This window comes from Zonotrichia leucophrys, unplaced genomic scaffold (assembly GCF_028769735.1).
Source record: "Zonotrichia leucophrys gambelii isolate GWCS_2022_RI unplaced genomic scaffold, RI_Zleu_2.0 Scaffold_469_39691, whole genome shotgun sequence".
Taxonomy (NCBI): domain Eukaryota; kingdom Metazoa; phylum Chordata; class Aves; order Passeriformes; family Passerellidae; genus Zonotrichia; species Zonotrichia leucophrys.
This window is the reverse complement of record NW_026992674.1, coordinates 22,982-39,691: the sequence shown is the minus strand read 5'-3', so window position 1 is coordinate 39,691 and position 16,710 is coordinate 22,982. Positions and strand designations below refer to the sequence as shown.

At 48.5% G+C, this 16,710-nt stretch overlaps 1 protein-coding gene across 1 annotated transcript in view; it reads left to right on the top strand.

Annotated features, from left to right (window-relative positions):
* Positions 1-761: 761 nt before the first annotated feature.
* The window catches only part of RABGGTA (Rab geranylgeranyltransferase subunit alpha), a 30,980-nt gene continuing 15,031 nt past the window's right edge, over positions 762-16,710 (top strand). The window contains exons 1-5 of the mRNA XM_064701288.1: positions 762-814; positions 933-966; positions 2,507-2,605; positions 3,689-3,804; positions 5,815-5,984. Coding sequence (XP_064557358.1) covers positions 964-966; positions 2,507-2,605; positions 3,689-3,804; positions 5,815-5,984 — 388 coding nt within the window. The 5' untranslated portion in view covers positions 762-814; positions 933-963. The remainder of the gene's footprint in view (positions 815-932; positions 967-2,506; positions 2,606-3,688; positions 3,805-5,814; positions 5,985-16,710) is intronic.

Genomic DNA, 16,710 nt, shown 5'->3' with positions numbered 1-16,710 from the left:
GGGGCGCGAGGGCTGATGGGAGTTGTATGCGCGTTTGTAATGGGGCTCTATGGGTTCTAATGATTCTCTATGGGGCGCGGGGGTTTCAGTGGTCATTCATGGCCGTTGATGGTCATCAATGATCATTGACGGTCACTGATGGTCCTAGATGACCATTAGTGGTCATTCAGAGCTGTTGATTGTCACTGATGGTCATTGATGACCATTAGTGGTCATTCACAACCACTGCTGACCACTGATGACCATCAATGATCATCAACGCCATGTAATGTTCATTGATGGTCACTGATGGTCACTGATGGTCACTCATGGCCATCAATGACCATTGCTGCTCCCTTGAGTGTCCAGCAGTGGTGGATGAGGCCTTTTGTGCATCAGTGTCCAGTGGTCATCAAGGCCTTTTCCCCTTTGACGGCCCATGGAGAGACCGCCGGCCATCCCCAGGACAGAGTGGCCGGAGCCTTTTCCAGCTGTTCCCGGCTGGTTTTGCGCCGTTTTCCAGCCGTTTCCAGAAGTTTCCAGAAGTTCTCCAGATGTTCTCCGGTCCCAAACCCGTCCTGACGCCTCACCGCACAGCATGGCGCCGCGCGGTTTGCCTCGGTATATCCCAGCATGCCCCGCGCGCGCCGCCCAGGCAACGGGGGCGCGGCCGCTTCTGTGCCTCGGTATATCCCAGCATGCCCCGCGCGCGCCGCCCAGGCCACAAGGGCGCGGCCGCTTTTGTGCCTCGGTATATCCCAGCGTGCCCCGCGGCGCCGCCATTCCCGGCAGCCCCCGCGCGCCGCCCTCAGCAGCCGCCGCCACCGCTTCTCCGGTGAGTACCGGCATGGCGGGAAGGAAGGGGCGGGAGGGGGAAATCCCACCGGGATCGGCATCACCGGGAAAGCCCCGGGATCCGCCGGGACTGCCCTGAGCTCCGGTGTCGCCCGCAGGTCCCGGATCGCCCCGCGCTCAGCTGAGGAAATGGTGAGGGAACGACTCCCCCCTCCCCTCCCCCCCTTGGGTGGGAATGGAACCGGCCGGGCCCGAACCCCTCCCTGACCCCCCCGCGGGCGTAGGAATGGAACCGGCCGGTCCCAGTTCATCCCAGTACGGCCCAGTCCCTCCCAGTTTGATCCCAGTCCATCCCAGTATAAGCCAGTCCAATCCCAGTCCCTCCCAGTATAAACCAGTCCCCTCCCAGTCCCTCCCAGTTTGATCCCAGTCTGTCCCAGTCCCATTCCCAGTCCATCCCAGTTCAGCCCAGTATGGGTCAGGAACGTCCCAGTTTGATCCCAGTCCCTCCCAGTATGGCCCAGTCCCCTCCCAGTTCATCCCAGTATGGCCCAGTCCCCTCCCAGTCCCTCCCAGTATGGACCAGTCCCCTCCTCCAGTATGGCCTCCCCTCCCAGTTGTCCCAGTATGGCCCAGATACTCCCAGTCCTCCCAGTATCCCAGCCCCTCCCAGTATATCCCAGTCATCCAGGCCCAGTCCTCCCAGTCCATCCCAGTCCTCCCAGTCCATCCCAGTCCATCCCAGTCATCCCAGTATTCCCAGTCCCTCCCAGTCCCTCCCAGTATACCCAGTCATCCCAGTCCTCCCAGTTCCCAGTCCATCCCAGTCCCTCCCAGTCATCCCAGCCCATTCCCAGTCCATCCCAGTATATCCCAGTAAATCCTAGTCCATCCCAGTCCCTCCCAGTATATCCCAGCCCCTCCCAGTATATCCCAGTCCATCCCAGTATATCCCAGTCCCTCCAGTCCCCCAGTATTCCAGCCATGGTATACCTCCACCAGTCCATCCCAGTCCCTCCCAGTCCCTCCAGCCCCATTCCCAGTTATCCCAGTATACCCAGTTATCCCAGTCCCTCCCAGTCCTCCCAGTCCTCCCAGCCCCTCCCAGCCCATTCCCAGTCCATCCCAGTCCATCCCAGTCCTCCCAGTCCATCCTCCCAGTCCATCCAGTCCTCCAGTACTCCAGTCCTCCAGTCCATCCCAGTCCATCCCAGTCCTCCCAGTCCCATTCCCAGTCTCTCCCAGTCCATCCCAGTCCATCCCAGTATATCCCAGTCCCATTCCCAGTCCATTCCCAGTTTCTCCCAGTATATCCCAGTCCCTTCCCAGTCCCATCCCAGTCCCTCCCAGTCCATTCCCAGTCCATCCCAGTCCATCCCAGTCCCTCCCAGCCCCATTCCCAGTCCATCCCAGTCCATCCCAGTCCATCCCAGTCCATCCCAGTCCCTCCCAGTCCATCCCAGTCATATCCCAGTCCCTCCCAGTCCCCCAGCCCCATTCCCAGTCCATCCCAGTCCATCCCAGTCCATCCCAGCCTCCCGTATATCCCAGTCCTCCAGCCATCCCAGTCCATCCCAGTCCCATCCCAGTCCATCCCAGTATCCCAGTCCATCCGTCCATCCAGTCCATCCGTCCCCAGCCCATTCCAGTCCCATCCCAGTCCATCCCAGTCCCTCCCAGTCCCTCCCAGCCCCATTCCCAGTCCATCCCAGTCCATCCCAGTTTGTCCCAGCACGGGCGGCTCAAGCTCCGCCCCCCGGACGCGGCGCGGCGGCGGCAGCGCGAGGAGAAACTGAGGCACTACCGGGAGGCCATGGACGCCTTACTGGGGGTACTGGTTTATACTGGTTTATACTGGTTTATACTGGTCTCTGGTTTATGGTTTCGGGTTGGGTTACTGTTTACTGGTGCGGCTCTGGGGTTACTGGTTTGGGTCTGGGTTACTGGTTTGGCTCTGGGTTACTGGTTTGTACTGTAGGGGTTGGGGTTACTGGTTTGTACTGGGAGGGGTTGGGGTTACTGGTTTGTACTGAGTTTGGGTTACTGGTTTGTACTGGTTGGGGTTTGGGTTACTGGTTTGTACTGGATGGGGTTTGGGTTACTGGTTTATACTGGAGGGTCTGGGGTTACTGTTTATACTGGGAGGGGTTGGAGTTACTGGTTTGTACTGGGAGGGTTCTGGGTTACTGGTTTGTACTGGGAGGGTTTGGGGTTACTGGTTTGTACTGGGGGTTTGGGTTACTGTTTGTACTGGATGGGCTCTGGGTTACTGGTTTGTACTGGGATGGGCTCTGGGGTTACTGGTTTGTACTGGTTTGGGGTTTGGGGTTACTGGTTTGTACTGGGAGGGGTTTGGGGTTACTGGGAGGTCACTGGGCCATACTGGTTTATACTGGGAGGGGACTGGGACCATACTGGGATGAACTGGGGGGCATTACTGGTTGTACGGTTTGTTACTGGATTGTACTGGGAGGATGGATTTCGGTGTCTCTAACATGGTTATAGATGGGCATAACTGGGAATTTGAGCTTTAATGGTTGGCATGGATCTTACTGGTTTGTACTGGTCCATACTGGTCCATACTGGTCTGTACTGGTTTGTACTGGTTTATACTGGTTTATACTGGGATTGGGATGAACTGGGAGTGGATTTGGGCTCATATAAAATGTGCCCAAATGGGATTTTTCGGTTCTCATACTGGTCCATACTGGTTTGTACTGGTCATGTCACTGGTTTGTACTGGTTTATACTGGGATTGGGATGAACTGGGAGTGGATTTGGGGCTCTAAAATGGTGAAAAATGGGCAAAAAATGACCCAAAAATGGGATTTTTTCGGGGTTTTTTCTGCTTTCACTGGTCCATACTGGTCCGTACTGGTCCATACTGGTTTATACTGGTTTGTACTGGTTTCAGGGCGCGCCCCCCGCCCAGGTGCTGGCGCTGACGGGCTCGGTGCTGGCGGCCAACCCCGACGTGGGCACCTGCTGGAACCGGAGACGGCGAGCACTGGGAGAACTGGGAGGGGACTGGTGCGTACTGGTTATACTGGTTTGTACTGGTTTGTACTGGTTTGGACTGGTTTGGACTGGTTTGGACTGGTTTGTACTGGTTTGGGCTGGTTTGGACTGGTTTGGACTGGTTTGGACTGGTTTGGATTGGGGTTTGGGCTGGTTTTACAGTTGGTGTTTGTTACTGGTTTATACTGGTTATACTGGTGTTACTGGTTTGTACTGGTTTGATTGGTTTGGTACTGGTTTATACTGGTTATTTGGTTATACTGGTTTGTCTGGTTTGGACTGGTTTGACTGGTTTGCTAGTTGGATGGTTTGGGTTACTGGTTTGACTGGTTTGGTTGGTTTATACTGGTTTAACTGGTTTACTGGTTTGGCTGGTTTATATGGTTGTACTGGTCCATATGGTTTACTGGTTTGTACTGGTTTGACTGGTTATGACTGGTTTACTGTTTTTACTGTTTTTTACTGTTTTACTGGTTATACTGGTTTAACTGGTTTTACTGGTTGGTACTGGTTTTATACTGTATACTGGTTATACTGGTTTATACTGGTATACTGGATCATACTGGTTTTACTGGTTTAATACTGGTTTTTAATGTTTTTCAAATTTTTTTTGTTTTTGCACCTTACTGGTTCATACTGGTCCATACTGGTTCCATACTGGTCCATACTGGTTTATACTGGTTTTACTGGTTTATACTGGGATTGGGATGAACTGGGTGGATTTGGGCTAAAATGGTAAAAATGCTCAAATGACAAAATGGATTTTTTCGGGTTTTCTGTTTTCTTTATACTGGCGTATACTGGTTTGTACTGGTATGTACTGGTTTATACTGGTGTTACTGGATGGATGAACTGGGAGCGGATTTGGGGCTCTAAAATGGCGAAAAATGCTCAAAAAATGACCCAAAAATGGGATTTTTTTCGGGGTTTTTTCTGCTTTTCCTTCCATACGCTCATACTGGTCCATACTGGTCCATACTGGTTTATACTGGGATTGGGATGAACTGGGAGCAGATTTGGGGCTGAAAAATGGTGAAAAATGCTCAAAAAATGACCCAAAAATGGGATTTTTTTGGGGTTTTTTCTGCCTATACCGGTCCATACCGGTCCATACTGGTTTATACTGGTCCATACTGGTTTGTACTGGGATTGGGATGAACTGGGAGCGGATTTGGGCTGAAAATGGTGAAAAATGGGAAAAAATGACCCAAAAATGGGATTTTTTCGGGGTTTTTTTTGCTACTTTCCTCTGTTCCATACCGGGTCCATACTGGTTTATACTGGTTTATACTGGGGTTGGGATGAATTGGGAGTGGACTTGAGGCTTTAAAATGGCAAAAAATGGTAAAAAATGCTCAAAAAATGACCCAAAAATGGGATTTTTTCGGGGTTTTTTCTGCTTTTCCTGTTCCATACCGGTCCATACTGGTTTATACTGGTTTATACTGGGATTGGGATGAACTGGGAGTGGATTTGGGGCTCTAAAATGGTGAAAAATGGGCAAAAAATGATCAAAAAATGGGATTTTTTTGGGGTTTTTTCTGCCTTTACTGTTCCATACCGGTCCATACTGGTTTGTACTGGTCTATACTGGTTTGTACTGGGATTGGGATGAATTGGGAGTGGATTTGAGGCTTTAAAATGGCAAAAAAGGGTAAAAAATGATCAAAAAATGGGATTTTTTTGGGGTTTTTCTGCTTTTACTGGTCCACACTGGTCCATACTGGTTTGTACTGGGATTGGGATGAACTGGGAGCAGATTTGGGGCTGTAAAATGGGAAAAAATGACCGAAAAATGGGATTTTTTCGGGGTTTTTTCTGCTTTTACCGGTCCATACTGGTCCATACTGGTTTATACTGGTTTGTACTGGGATTGGGATGAACTGGGAGTGGATTTGGGGCTTTAAAATGGTAAAAAATGCTCAAAAAATGACCCAAAAATGGGATTTTTTCGGGGTTTTTTCTGCTTACACTGGTCCATACTGGTCCATACTGGTCCATACTGGTCCGTACTGGTTCCAGGGTGCCCTCGGAGCTGGCGCTGGTGGCGCAGTGCCTGGCAGTGAACCCCAAGTCCTACGGGGCCTGGCACCACCGGGCCTGGCTGCTGGCACAGGGCACGGCAGCGCCCCCTGGTGGGCAGGAGGGGCTGGCGCTGTGCGAGCGCCTGCTGGCGGCCGATCCGCGCAACTGTGAGTGCCACTGGGGAGACTGGGGAGACTGGGAGGGACTGGGAGGGGGAATGGGGAAAAAATGGCGAAAAAAATGGCGAAAAAATGGCGAAAAAATGGTGAAAATTGGGTGAAAAATGGGGGAAATATGGGGGAAAATAGGGGGAAATATGAGGGAAAATCAGGTTAAAAATTGAGAAAATATGGGGGGAAATATGAGGGAAAAATGAGGGAAATATGGGGGAAAAATGGTGAAAAAATGGGGAAAAAATGGGGAAAAAAGGGGAAAAAATGGGGAAAAATGGTGAAAAAATGGCGAAAATTGGGTGAAAAAATGGGGAAAAACGGGGAAAAAATGGGGAAAATTGGGTTAAAAATGGGGAAAAAATGGGTTAAAAATTGAGAAAATATGGGGGAAATATGAGGGAAAAATGAGGGAAATATGGGGGAAAATATGGGGGAAAAATGGGGAAAAAATGGTGAAAATTGGGTTAAAAATGGGGAAAATATGGGGAAAAAATGGGGGAAAATGGGGAAAATATGGGGGAAATATGGGGGAAAAATGGGGATTTGGGGTTACTGGTTTGTACTGGTTTGTACTGGGGTGGGGAATTGGGGCTGGGTGTGGGCGCCCCCTGGTGGGCAGGAGGGGCTGGCGCTGTGCGAGCGCCTGCTGGCGGCCGATCCGCGCAACTGTGAGTGATACTGGGGAGACTGGGGATACTGGGAGGGACTGGGAGGGACTGGGAGGGACTGGGTTGGACTGGGAGGGGAAATGGGGAAAAAACGGGGGAAAAATGGTGAAAAAATGGGGAAAATCGGGTGAAAAACGGGGAAAATATGGGGGAAAAATGGGGGAAATGTGGGGGAAAATATGGGGGAAATATGGGGGAAAATCGGGTTAAAAATTGAGAAAATATGAGGGGAAAATGGGGGAAATATGGGAGAAAATATGGGGGGAAAATGGGGATTTGGGGTTACTGGTTTGTACTGGGGTGGGATCCTGGGGTTACTGGGTTATACTGGGAGGGACTGGGAGGGGGAAAATGAGGAAAAAATGGGGGAAAATATGGGGGAAAATATGGGGAAAAAATGGGGAAAAATGGGGGAAAATGGGGAAAAAATGGGGGAAAATGGGGAAAAAATGGGGAAAAAACGGGGAAAAAATGGGGAAAATCGGTGAAAAAATGGCGAAAATCGGGTGAAAAATGGGGAAAAGTGGGGGAAAAATGGGGGAAAAATGGGGAAAATGGGGAAAATGGGGAAAATATGAGGGAAAAAATGGGGGAAATATGGGGAAAAATGGGGGAAATATGGGTTAAAAATATGGGGGAAAAATGGCGAAAATCAGGTGAAAAAATGGAGAAAATCAGGTAAAAAATGGGAAAAATATGGGGGAAAAATGGGGAAAATATGGGGGGAAAATGGGGAAAATATGGGGGAAAAATGGTGAAAAAATGGGGAAAAAATGGTGAAAAAATGGGGGAAAATGGTGAAAAAATGGCGAAAATTGGGTGAAAAAATGAGGAAAAAATGGTGAAAAAATGGGGAAAATCGGGTAAAAAAATGGGGAAAATCAGGTGAAAAATGGGGAAAAATGGGGGAAAATGGGGAAAAATTGAGAAAATATGGGGGGAAAATAAGGGGGATATATGGGGGAAATGGGGGAAATATGGGAGGAAAATGAGGGGAAAATGGGGGAAATATGGGGGAAAATGTGGATTTGGGGTTACTGGTTTGTACTGGGATGGGATCCTAGGGTTACTGGGTTATACTGGGCGGGACTGGGAGGGGAAAATGGGGAAAAAAATGAGAACAATGGTGGAAATTGGGTGAAAAATGGGGAGAATATGGGGGAAAAACAGATTAAAAATGGGGAAAATATGAGGGAAATGTGAGAGAAAAATGGGGAAAATATGGGGAAAATCGGGTTAAAAATGGGGGAAATATGGGAGAAATGGGGATTTGGGGTTACTGGTTTATACTGGTTAGTACTGGGATGAGGTTCTGGGATCACTGGGTTATACTGGGAGGGACTGGGAGGGGGAAATGGGGAAAAAACGGGGAAAAATGGTGAAAAAATGGCGAAAATCAGGTGAAAAATGGGGAAAATATGGGGGAAATATGAGGGAAATATGGGGGAAATGGGGTTTTGGGGTTACTGGTTTGTACTGGGATGGGGATGGGGTCACTGGTTTGTACTGGTTTGTACTGGGATGGGGATGGGGTCACTGGTCTGTACTGGTTTGTACTGGGATGGGGAATTGGGGCTGGGTGTGGGCGCCCCCTGGTGGGCAGGAGGGGCTGGCGCTGTGCGAGCGCCTGCTGGCGGCCGATCCGCGCAACTGTGAGTGATACTGGGGAGACTGGGGATACTGGGAGGGACTGGGAGGGACTGGGAGGGACTGGGAGGGACTGGGAGGGGGAATGGGGAAAAAACGGGGGAAAAATGGGGAAAATCGGGTGAAAAATGGGGAAAATATGAGGGGAAAAATGGGGGAAAATGGGGAAATAATGGGGAAAATATGGGGGAAATGGGGATTTGGAATTACTGGTTTGTACTGGTTTGTACTGGTTTGTACTGGGAGGGAAAAATGGGGAAAATATGGGGGAAAAACAGATTAAAAATGGGGAAAATATGGGGGAAAAATGGGGAAAATATGGGGGAAATACGGGGGAAAATATGGGGAAAATTGGGTGTAAAAATTGAGAAAATATGGGGGAAAATATGAGGGAAAAATGAGGGAAATATGGGGGAAAATATGGGGAAAAAACGGGAGAAAAATGGGGGAAAAATGGGGAAAATTGGGTGAAAAAATGGGGAAAATCGGGTGAAAAATGGGGAAATATGGGGGAAAAATGGGGGAAAATGGGGAAAATATGGGGGAAAAATGGAGGGAAAATGGGGATTTGGGGTTACTGGTTTGTACTGGGAGGGACTGGGTTATACTGGAGGGGAAATGGGGAAAAACGGGGAAAAAACGGGGAAAAAATGGGGAAAAAAATGGGGAAAATATGGGGGAAAAATGGGTTAAAAATGGGGGAAATATGAGGGAAAAACGGGAGAAATATGAGGGAAAAATGGGTTAAAAATTGAGAAAATATGAGGGAAAAATGAGGGAAAATATGGGAGAAATTGAGAAAATATGGGGGGAAATGGGGATTTGGGGTTACTGGTTTGTACTGGGAGGGACTGGAGGGGGAAATGGGGAAAAAACGGGGAAAAAACGGGGAAAATTGGGTGAAAAAATGGTGAAAATCGGGTGAAAATCGGGTGAAAAATGGGGAAAATATGGGGGAAATATGGGTGAAAAATGGGAGAAATATGGGGAAAAATGGATTAAAAATGGGGGAAATATGGGGAAAAATGGGGGAAATATGGGTTAAAAATATGGGGGAAAAATGGCGAAAATCAGGTGAAAAAATGGAGAAAATCGGGTAAAAAATGGGGAAAATCAGGTGAAAAATGGGGGAAATGTGGGGGAAAAATGGGGGAAAATATGGGGAAATATGGGGAAAATTGGGTTAAAAATGGGGGAAATATGGGTGAAAATATGGGGGAAATATGAGGGAAATAGGGGGAACTATGGGGGAAATGGGGATTTGGGGTTACTGGGTTATACTGGGAGGGACTGGGAGGGGAAAAATGGGGAAAAAATGGGGAAAAAATGGTGAAAAATGGGTGAAAAATGGGGAAAATAAGGGGGAAATATGAGGGAAAATAGGGTTAAAAATTGGGAAAATATGGGGGAAAATTGGGTTAAAAATGGGGGAAATATGGGGAAAAATTGAGAAAATATGGGGGAAAAATGGGGGAAATATGGGGAAAAATGGGGATTTGGGGTTACTGGTTTGTACTGGGAGGGACTGGGAGGGGAAAATGGGGGAAAAATGGGGAAAAAATGGCAAAAAAAATGGGGAAAAAATGGGGAAAAAATGGGGAAATATGGGGGAAAAACGGGGGAAATATGGGGGAAATATGGGGATTTGGGGTTACTGGTTTGTACTGGGTGGGGCTGGGTGTCACTGGTTTGTACTGGGATGGGGCTGGGTGTCACTGGTTTGTACTGGGATGGGGCTGGGTGTTACTGGTTTGTACTGGTTTGTACTGGGGCGGGGCTGGGTGTCACTGGTTTGTACTGGTCTGTACTGGGGTGGGGATGGGGTCATTGGTCTGTACTGGGATGGGGGTGGGGTCACTGGTCTGTACTGGTTTGTACTGGGATGGGGAATTGGGGCTGGGTGTCACTGGTTTGTACTGGTCTGTACTGGGATGGGCTGGGTGTCACTGGTTTGTACTGGTTTGTACTGGGATGGGGAATTGGGGCTGGGTGTCACTGGTCTGTACTGGGGTGGGGCTGGGTGTTACTGGTCTGTACTGGTCTGTACTGGGATGGGGATGGGGTCACTGCTCTGTACTGGTCTGTACTGGTCTGTACTGGTTTGTACTGGGATGGGAATTGGGGCTGGCTGTGGGCGCCCCCTGGTGGGCAGGAGGGGCTGGCGCTGTGCGAGCGCCTGCTGGCGGCCGACCCGCGCAACTGTGAGTGATACTGGGGAGACTGGGGAGACTGGGAGGGACTGGGTTATACTGGGAGGGACTGGGAGGGACTGGGAGGGGGAATGGGGAAAAAACGGGGGAAAAATGGTGAAAATCGGGTGAAAAATGGGGAAAATATGAGGGAAAAATGGGGGAAATATGGGGAAAATATGGGGGAAAATATGAGGAAAATATGGGGGAAAATGGGGGAAAAAAGGGGGAAATATGGGGGAAAAATGGGTTAAAAATTGAGAAAATATGGAGGAAATATGGGGAAATATGAGGGAAATATGGGTGAAAATATGGGGAAAAAATGGTAAAAAAATGGCAAAAATTGGGTGAAAAAATGGTGAAAAAATGGGGAAATATGGGAAAAAATCGGGAAAAAATGGGGAAAAAATGGTGAAAAATGGGGAAATATGGGGGAAAATGGGGGAAAATGGGCAAAATATGGGGGAAATATGGGGATTTGAGGTTACTGGTTTGTACTGGGATGGGGATGGGTCACTGGTTTGTACTGGGATGGGGCTGGGTGTCACTGGTCTGTACTGGTTTGTACTGGGGTGGGGAATTGGGGCTGGCTGTGGGCGCCCCCTGGTGGGCAGGAGGGGCTGGCGCTGTGCGAGCGCCTGCTGGCGGCCGACCCGCGCAACTGTGAGTGCCACTGGGGAGACTGGGGAGACTGGGTTATACTGGGAGGGACTGGGAGGGACTGGGAGGGACTGGGAGGGGAAATGGGGAAAAATGGGGGAAAAATGATGAAAAAATGGGGAAAATCGGGTGAAAAATGGGGGAAATATGGGGGAAAAATGGGGAAAAAATGGTGAAAATTGGGTGAAAAATGGGGAAAATATGGGGAAAATATGGGGGAAAATGGGGAAAAATGGGGAAAATATGGGGAAAAAATGGTGAAAAAATGGCGAAAATCGGGTAAAAAATGGGGAAAATCAGGTGAAAAAATGGTGAAAATCGGGTAAAAAAATGGGGAAAATCAGGTGAAAAATGGGGAAATATGGGGGAAATATGGGGGGAAATGGGGAAAATATGAGGGGAAATGAGGGAAATATGGGGGAAAATGGGATTTGGGGTTACTGGTTTGTACTGGGAGGGACTGGGAGGGGAATGGCGAAAAAATGGAGAAAATCGGGTGAAAAATGGGGAAATTATGGGGAAAATATGAGGGAAATATGGGGAAAAATGGGGGAAAATAAGGGGGAAAAATGGGTTAAAAATTGAGAAAATATGGAGGAAATATGGGGGAAATATGAGAAAAATATGGGGGGAAATGGGGAAAATATGGGGGAAAATTGGGAAAAAATTGGGGGAAAAATGGGGAAAATATGGGGAAAAATGGGGGAAAATTGGGAAAATATGGGGAAAATATGGGGGAAAATTGGGGGAAAATTGGGGGAAAAATGGGGAAAATATGGGGGAAAAAGGGGAAAATATGGGGGAAAATGGGGGAAATATGGGGATTTGGAGTTACTGGTTTGTACTGGGATGGGGATGGGGTCACTGGTTTGTACTGGGGATGGGGAATTGGGGCTGGGTGTCACTGGTTTGTACTGGTTTGTACTGGGATGGGGAATTGGGGCTGGGGTCACTGGTCTGTACTGGTCTGTACTGGTCTGGGGAATTGGGCTGGCTGTGGGCGCCCCCTGGTGGGCAGGAGGGGCTGGCGCTGTGCGAGCGCCTGCTGGCGGCCGATCCGCGCAACTGTGAGTGCCACTGGGGAGACTGGGGAGACTGGGAGGGACTGGGAGGGACTGGGAGGGACTGGGAGGGACTGGGAGGGGGAAATGGGGAAAAAACGGGGAAAATCGGTGAAAAAATGGTGAAAATCGGGCGAAAAATGGGGAAAATATGGGGGAAAAATGGGGGAAATATGGGGGAAAATCAGGTTAAAAATTGAGAAAATATGGGGGAAATATGAGGGAAAAATGAGGGAAATATGGGGGGAAATTGAGAAAATATGGGGGGAAATGGGGATTTGGGGTTACTGGTTTGTACTGGGGTGGGGTTCTGGGATCACTGGGTTATACTGGGAGGGGAAAATGGGGAAAAAACGGGGGAAAATGGGGAAAAAATGGTGAAAAAATGGGGAAAATATGGGGGAAAAATGGATTAAAAATGGGGAAAATATGGGGGAAATATGAGAGAAAAATGGGGGAAATATGGGGGAAAATATGGGGGAAAAATGGTGAAAATCACGTGAAAAAATGGGGAAAAAATGGGGAAAAAATGGTGAAAAAATGGGGAAAATCAGGTGAAAAATGGGGGAAAAATGGGGAAAATGGGGGAAATATGGGGGAAAATCAGGTTAAAAATGGGGGAAATATGGGTGAAAATATGGGGGAAAAATGGTGAAAAAATGGCGAAAATTGGGTGAAAAATTGGGGAAAATCAGGAGAAAAAATGGTGAAAATCGGGTTAAAAATGGGAAAAATATGAGGGAAAAATGGGGGAAAATGGGGGAAATATGGGGATTTGGGGTCACTGGTCTGTACTGGGATGGGGCTGGGTGTCACTGGTTTGTACTGGTCTGTACTGGGATGGGGGTGGGGTCACTGGTCTGTACTGGTTTGTACTGGGATGGGGAATTGGGGCTGGGTGTCACTGGTTTGTACTGGTCTGTACTGGTTTGTACTGGGATGGGGATGGGGTCACTGGTCTGTACTGGTCTGTACTGGGATGGGGATTTGGCGTCACTGGTCTGTACTGGTTTGTACTGGGATGGGGATGGGGTCACTGGTTTGTACTGGTCTGTACTGGTTTGTACTGGGATGGGGAATTGGGGCTGGCTGTGGGCGCCCCCTGGTGGGCAGGAGGGGCTGGCGCTGTGCGAGCGCCTGCTGGCGGCCGATCCGCGCAACTGTGAGTGCCACTGGGGAGACTGGGGAGACTGGGAGGGACTGGGAGGGACTGGGAGGGACTGGGAGGGGGAAAAAACGGGGAAAAAATGGGGAAAAAATGGTGAAAAAATGGGGAAAATCGGGTGAAAAATGGGGAAATACGGGGGAAAATATGAGGGAAATGTGGGGGAAAATGGGGGAAAAAATGGCGAAAATCGGGTGAAAAATGGGGAAAATATGGGGGAAATGTGAGAGAAAAATGGGGAAATATGAGGGGAAAATGGGGGGGAATTGAGAAAATATGGGGGGAAATGGGGATTTGGGGTTACTGGTTTGTACTGGGAGGGACTGGGAGGGACTGGGGGGGAAATGGGGAAAAAATGGTGAAAAAATGGTGAAAATGGGGTGAAAAATGGGGAAAATATGGGGAAAAATTGGGGGAAAATGGGGAAAATATCGGGGAAAAATGGTGAAAAAATGGGGAAAAAATGGAGAAAATTGGGGAAAAAATGGGGAAAAAATGGGGAAAAAATGGGGAAAAAATGGTGAAAAAATGGGGAAAAATGGTGAAAAAATGGGGAAAAAATGGGGAAAAAATGGAGAAAATACGGGGGAAAAATGGGGGAAAATATGGGGGAAAAATGGTGAAAAAATGGTGAAAATCAGGTGAAAAAATGGGGAAAAACGGGGGAAAAATGGTGAAAAAATGGTGAAAATCAGGTAAAAAAATGGGGGAAATCAGGTGAAAAATGGGGGAAATATGGGGGAAAAATGGGGGAAAATGGGGAAAATATGGGGGAAATATGGGGGGAAAATGGGGAAAATATGAGGGAAAATAAGGGGGAAATATGGGGGAAAATGGGGATTTGGGGTTACTGGTTTGTACTGGGAGGGACTGGGAGGGGAAAAATGGGGAAAAAATGGCGAAAATCGGGTGAAAAATGGGGAAAATATGAGGGAAAAATGGGTTAAAAATTGAGAAAATATGGGGGAAAAACGGATTAAAAATGGGGAAAATAAGGGGGAAATACGAGGGAAGAATGGATTAAAAATTGAGAAAATATGGGGGAAAATATGAGGGAAAAATGGGGGAAAATGGGGAAATATGGGGGGAAATGGGGATTTCAGGTTACTGGTTTGTACTGGGAGGGACTGGGAGGGGAAATGAGGAAAAAATGGGGAAAATATGGGGGAAAATTGGGGAAAATATGGGGGAAAAATGGGGGAAAACAAGGGGGAAATATGGGGGAAAATCGGGTTAAAAATGGGGAAAATATGGGGGAAAAATGGGTTAAAAATTGAGAAAATATGGGGGAAATATGAGGGAAAAATGAGGGAAATATGGGTGAAAATTGGGTGAAAAAATGGGGAAAAATGGGGGAAAATATCGGGAAAAAATGGTGAAAAATTGGTGAAAATAGGGTGAAAAAAATGGGGAAAAATGGGGAAAAAATGGGGAAAATCGGGTAAAAAAATGGGGGAAAAATGGGGGAAAATGGGGAAAATAAGGGGGAAGTATGGGGGGAAATGGGGATTTGGGGTTACTGGTTTGTACTGGGAGGGACTGGGAGGGGAAATGGGGAAAAAACGGGGGAAAAATGGGGAAAATCAGGTGAAATATGGGGAAAATGGGTTAAAAATTGAAAAAAATAGGGGGAAAAAGGGGGGGAAATGGGGATTTGGGGTTACTGGTTTGTACTGGTTTATATTGGGATGGCGTTCTGGGATCAGTGGGTTATACTGGGATAGGGTGCTGGGGGTTACTGGTTTGTACTGGGAGGGAAAAAATGGGGAAAATTGGTGAAAATCGGTGAAAATATGGGGGAAAAATGGGCTAAAAATTGAGAAAATATGGGGGAAAATATGGGGAAAATATGGGGATTTGGGGTTACTGGTTTGTACTGGGATGGGGCTGGGTGTTACTGGTTTGTACTGGGAGGGACTGGGAGGGGGGAAATGGGGAAAAAAGCGGGAAAATTGGTGAAAAAATGGCGAAAATCGGGTGAAAAACGGGTTAAAAATGGGGAAAATATGGGGGAAAAATGGGGGAAAATGGGGATTTGGGGTTACTGGTTTGTACTGGTTTATACTGGGATGGGCTCTGGAGGTGCTGGGGGTCACTGGTTTGTACTGGTTTGTACTGGGAGGGAGGAAAAGGTGAAAATTGGGTGAAAATTGGGTGAAAAATGGGTGAAAAATGGGGAAAATACGGGGGAAAATGGAGATTTGGGGTTACTGGTTTGTACTGGTTTGTACTGGTTTATACTGGGATGGGCTCTGGAGGTGCTGGGGGTCACTGGTTTGTACTGGTTTGTACTGGGAGGGAGGAAAAGGTGAAAATTGGGTGAAAAAATGGGTGAAAAAATGGGTTAAAAATGGGGAAAATATGGGGAAAATGGGGATTTGGGGTTACTGGTTTGTACTGGTTTATACTGGGATGGGGCCTGGCATGTACTGGGGCTTACTGGTTTATACTGGGAATGGGTTTGGGTGCACGAACCCTTACTGGTTTATACTGGGAATGGGTTTGGGGTGCACGAACCCTTACTGGTTTATACTGGGAATGGGTTTGGGTGCACAAACCCTTACTGGTTTATACTGGGAATGGGTTTGGGTGCAGGAACCCTTACTGGTTTATACTGGGAATGGGTTGGGGTGCACAAACCCTTACTGGTTTATACTGGGAATGGGTTTGGGGTGCACAAACCCTTACTGGTTTATACTGGGATTTGCTGCCATGGCTCTCAGTGGCTCATGGGCGGCTCCCAGTCCTTACTGGTTTGTACTGGTGCCCTCCCAGTATAAACTGGGATCCCATAGACCATACTGGGACTCCCTAGACCATACTGGGATCCCATAGACCATACTGGGAATGGGTTGGGGTGAAGAAACCCTTACTGGTTTATACTGGGATTTGCTGCCATGGCTCTCAGTGGCTCATGGGTGCCTCCCAGTCCTTACTGGTTTATACTGGTGCCCTCCCAGTATAAACCTGCTCAACCTGGGATCCCTTAGATCATACTGGGAATGGGTTTGGGTGCACGAACCCTTACTGGTTTATACTGGGAGTTGCTGCCACAGCCCTCAGTGGCTCATGGGCGGCTCCCAGTCCTTACTGGTTTGTACTGGTGCCCTCCCAGTATGAAACTGGTCAACCTGGCATCCCTTAGACCATACTGGGATCTCTTATACCATACTGGGGATGGGTTTGGGTGCACGAACCCTTACTGGTTTATACTGGGAGTTGCCACCACAGGCTTTGGGGACTCATGGGTGGCTCCCAGTCCTTACTGGTTTGTACTGGTGCCCTCCCAGTATAAACTGGTCAATCTAGGATCCACTAGACCACATTGGA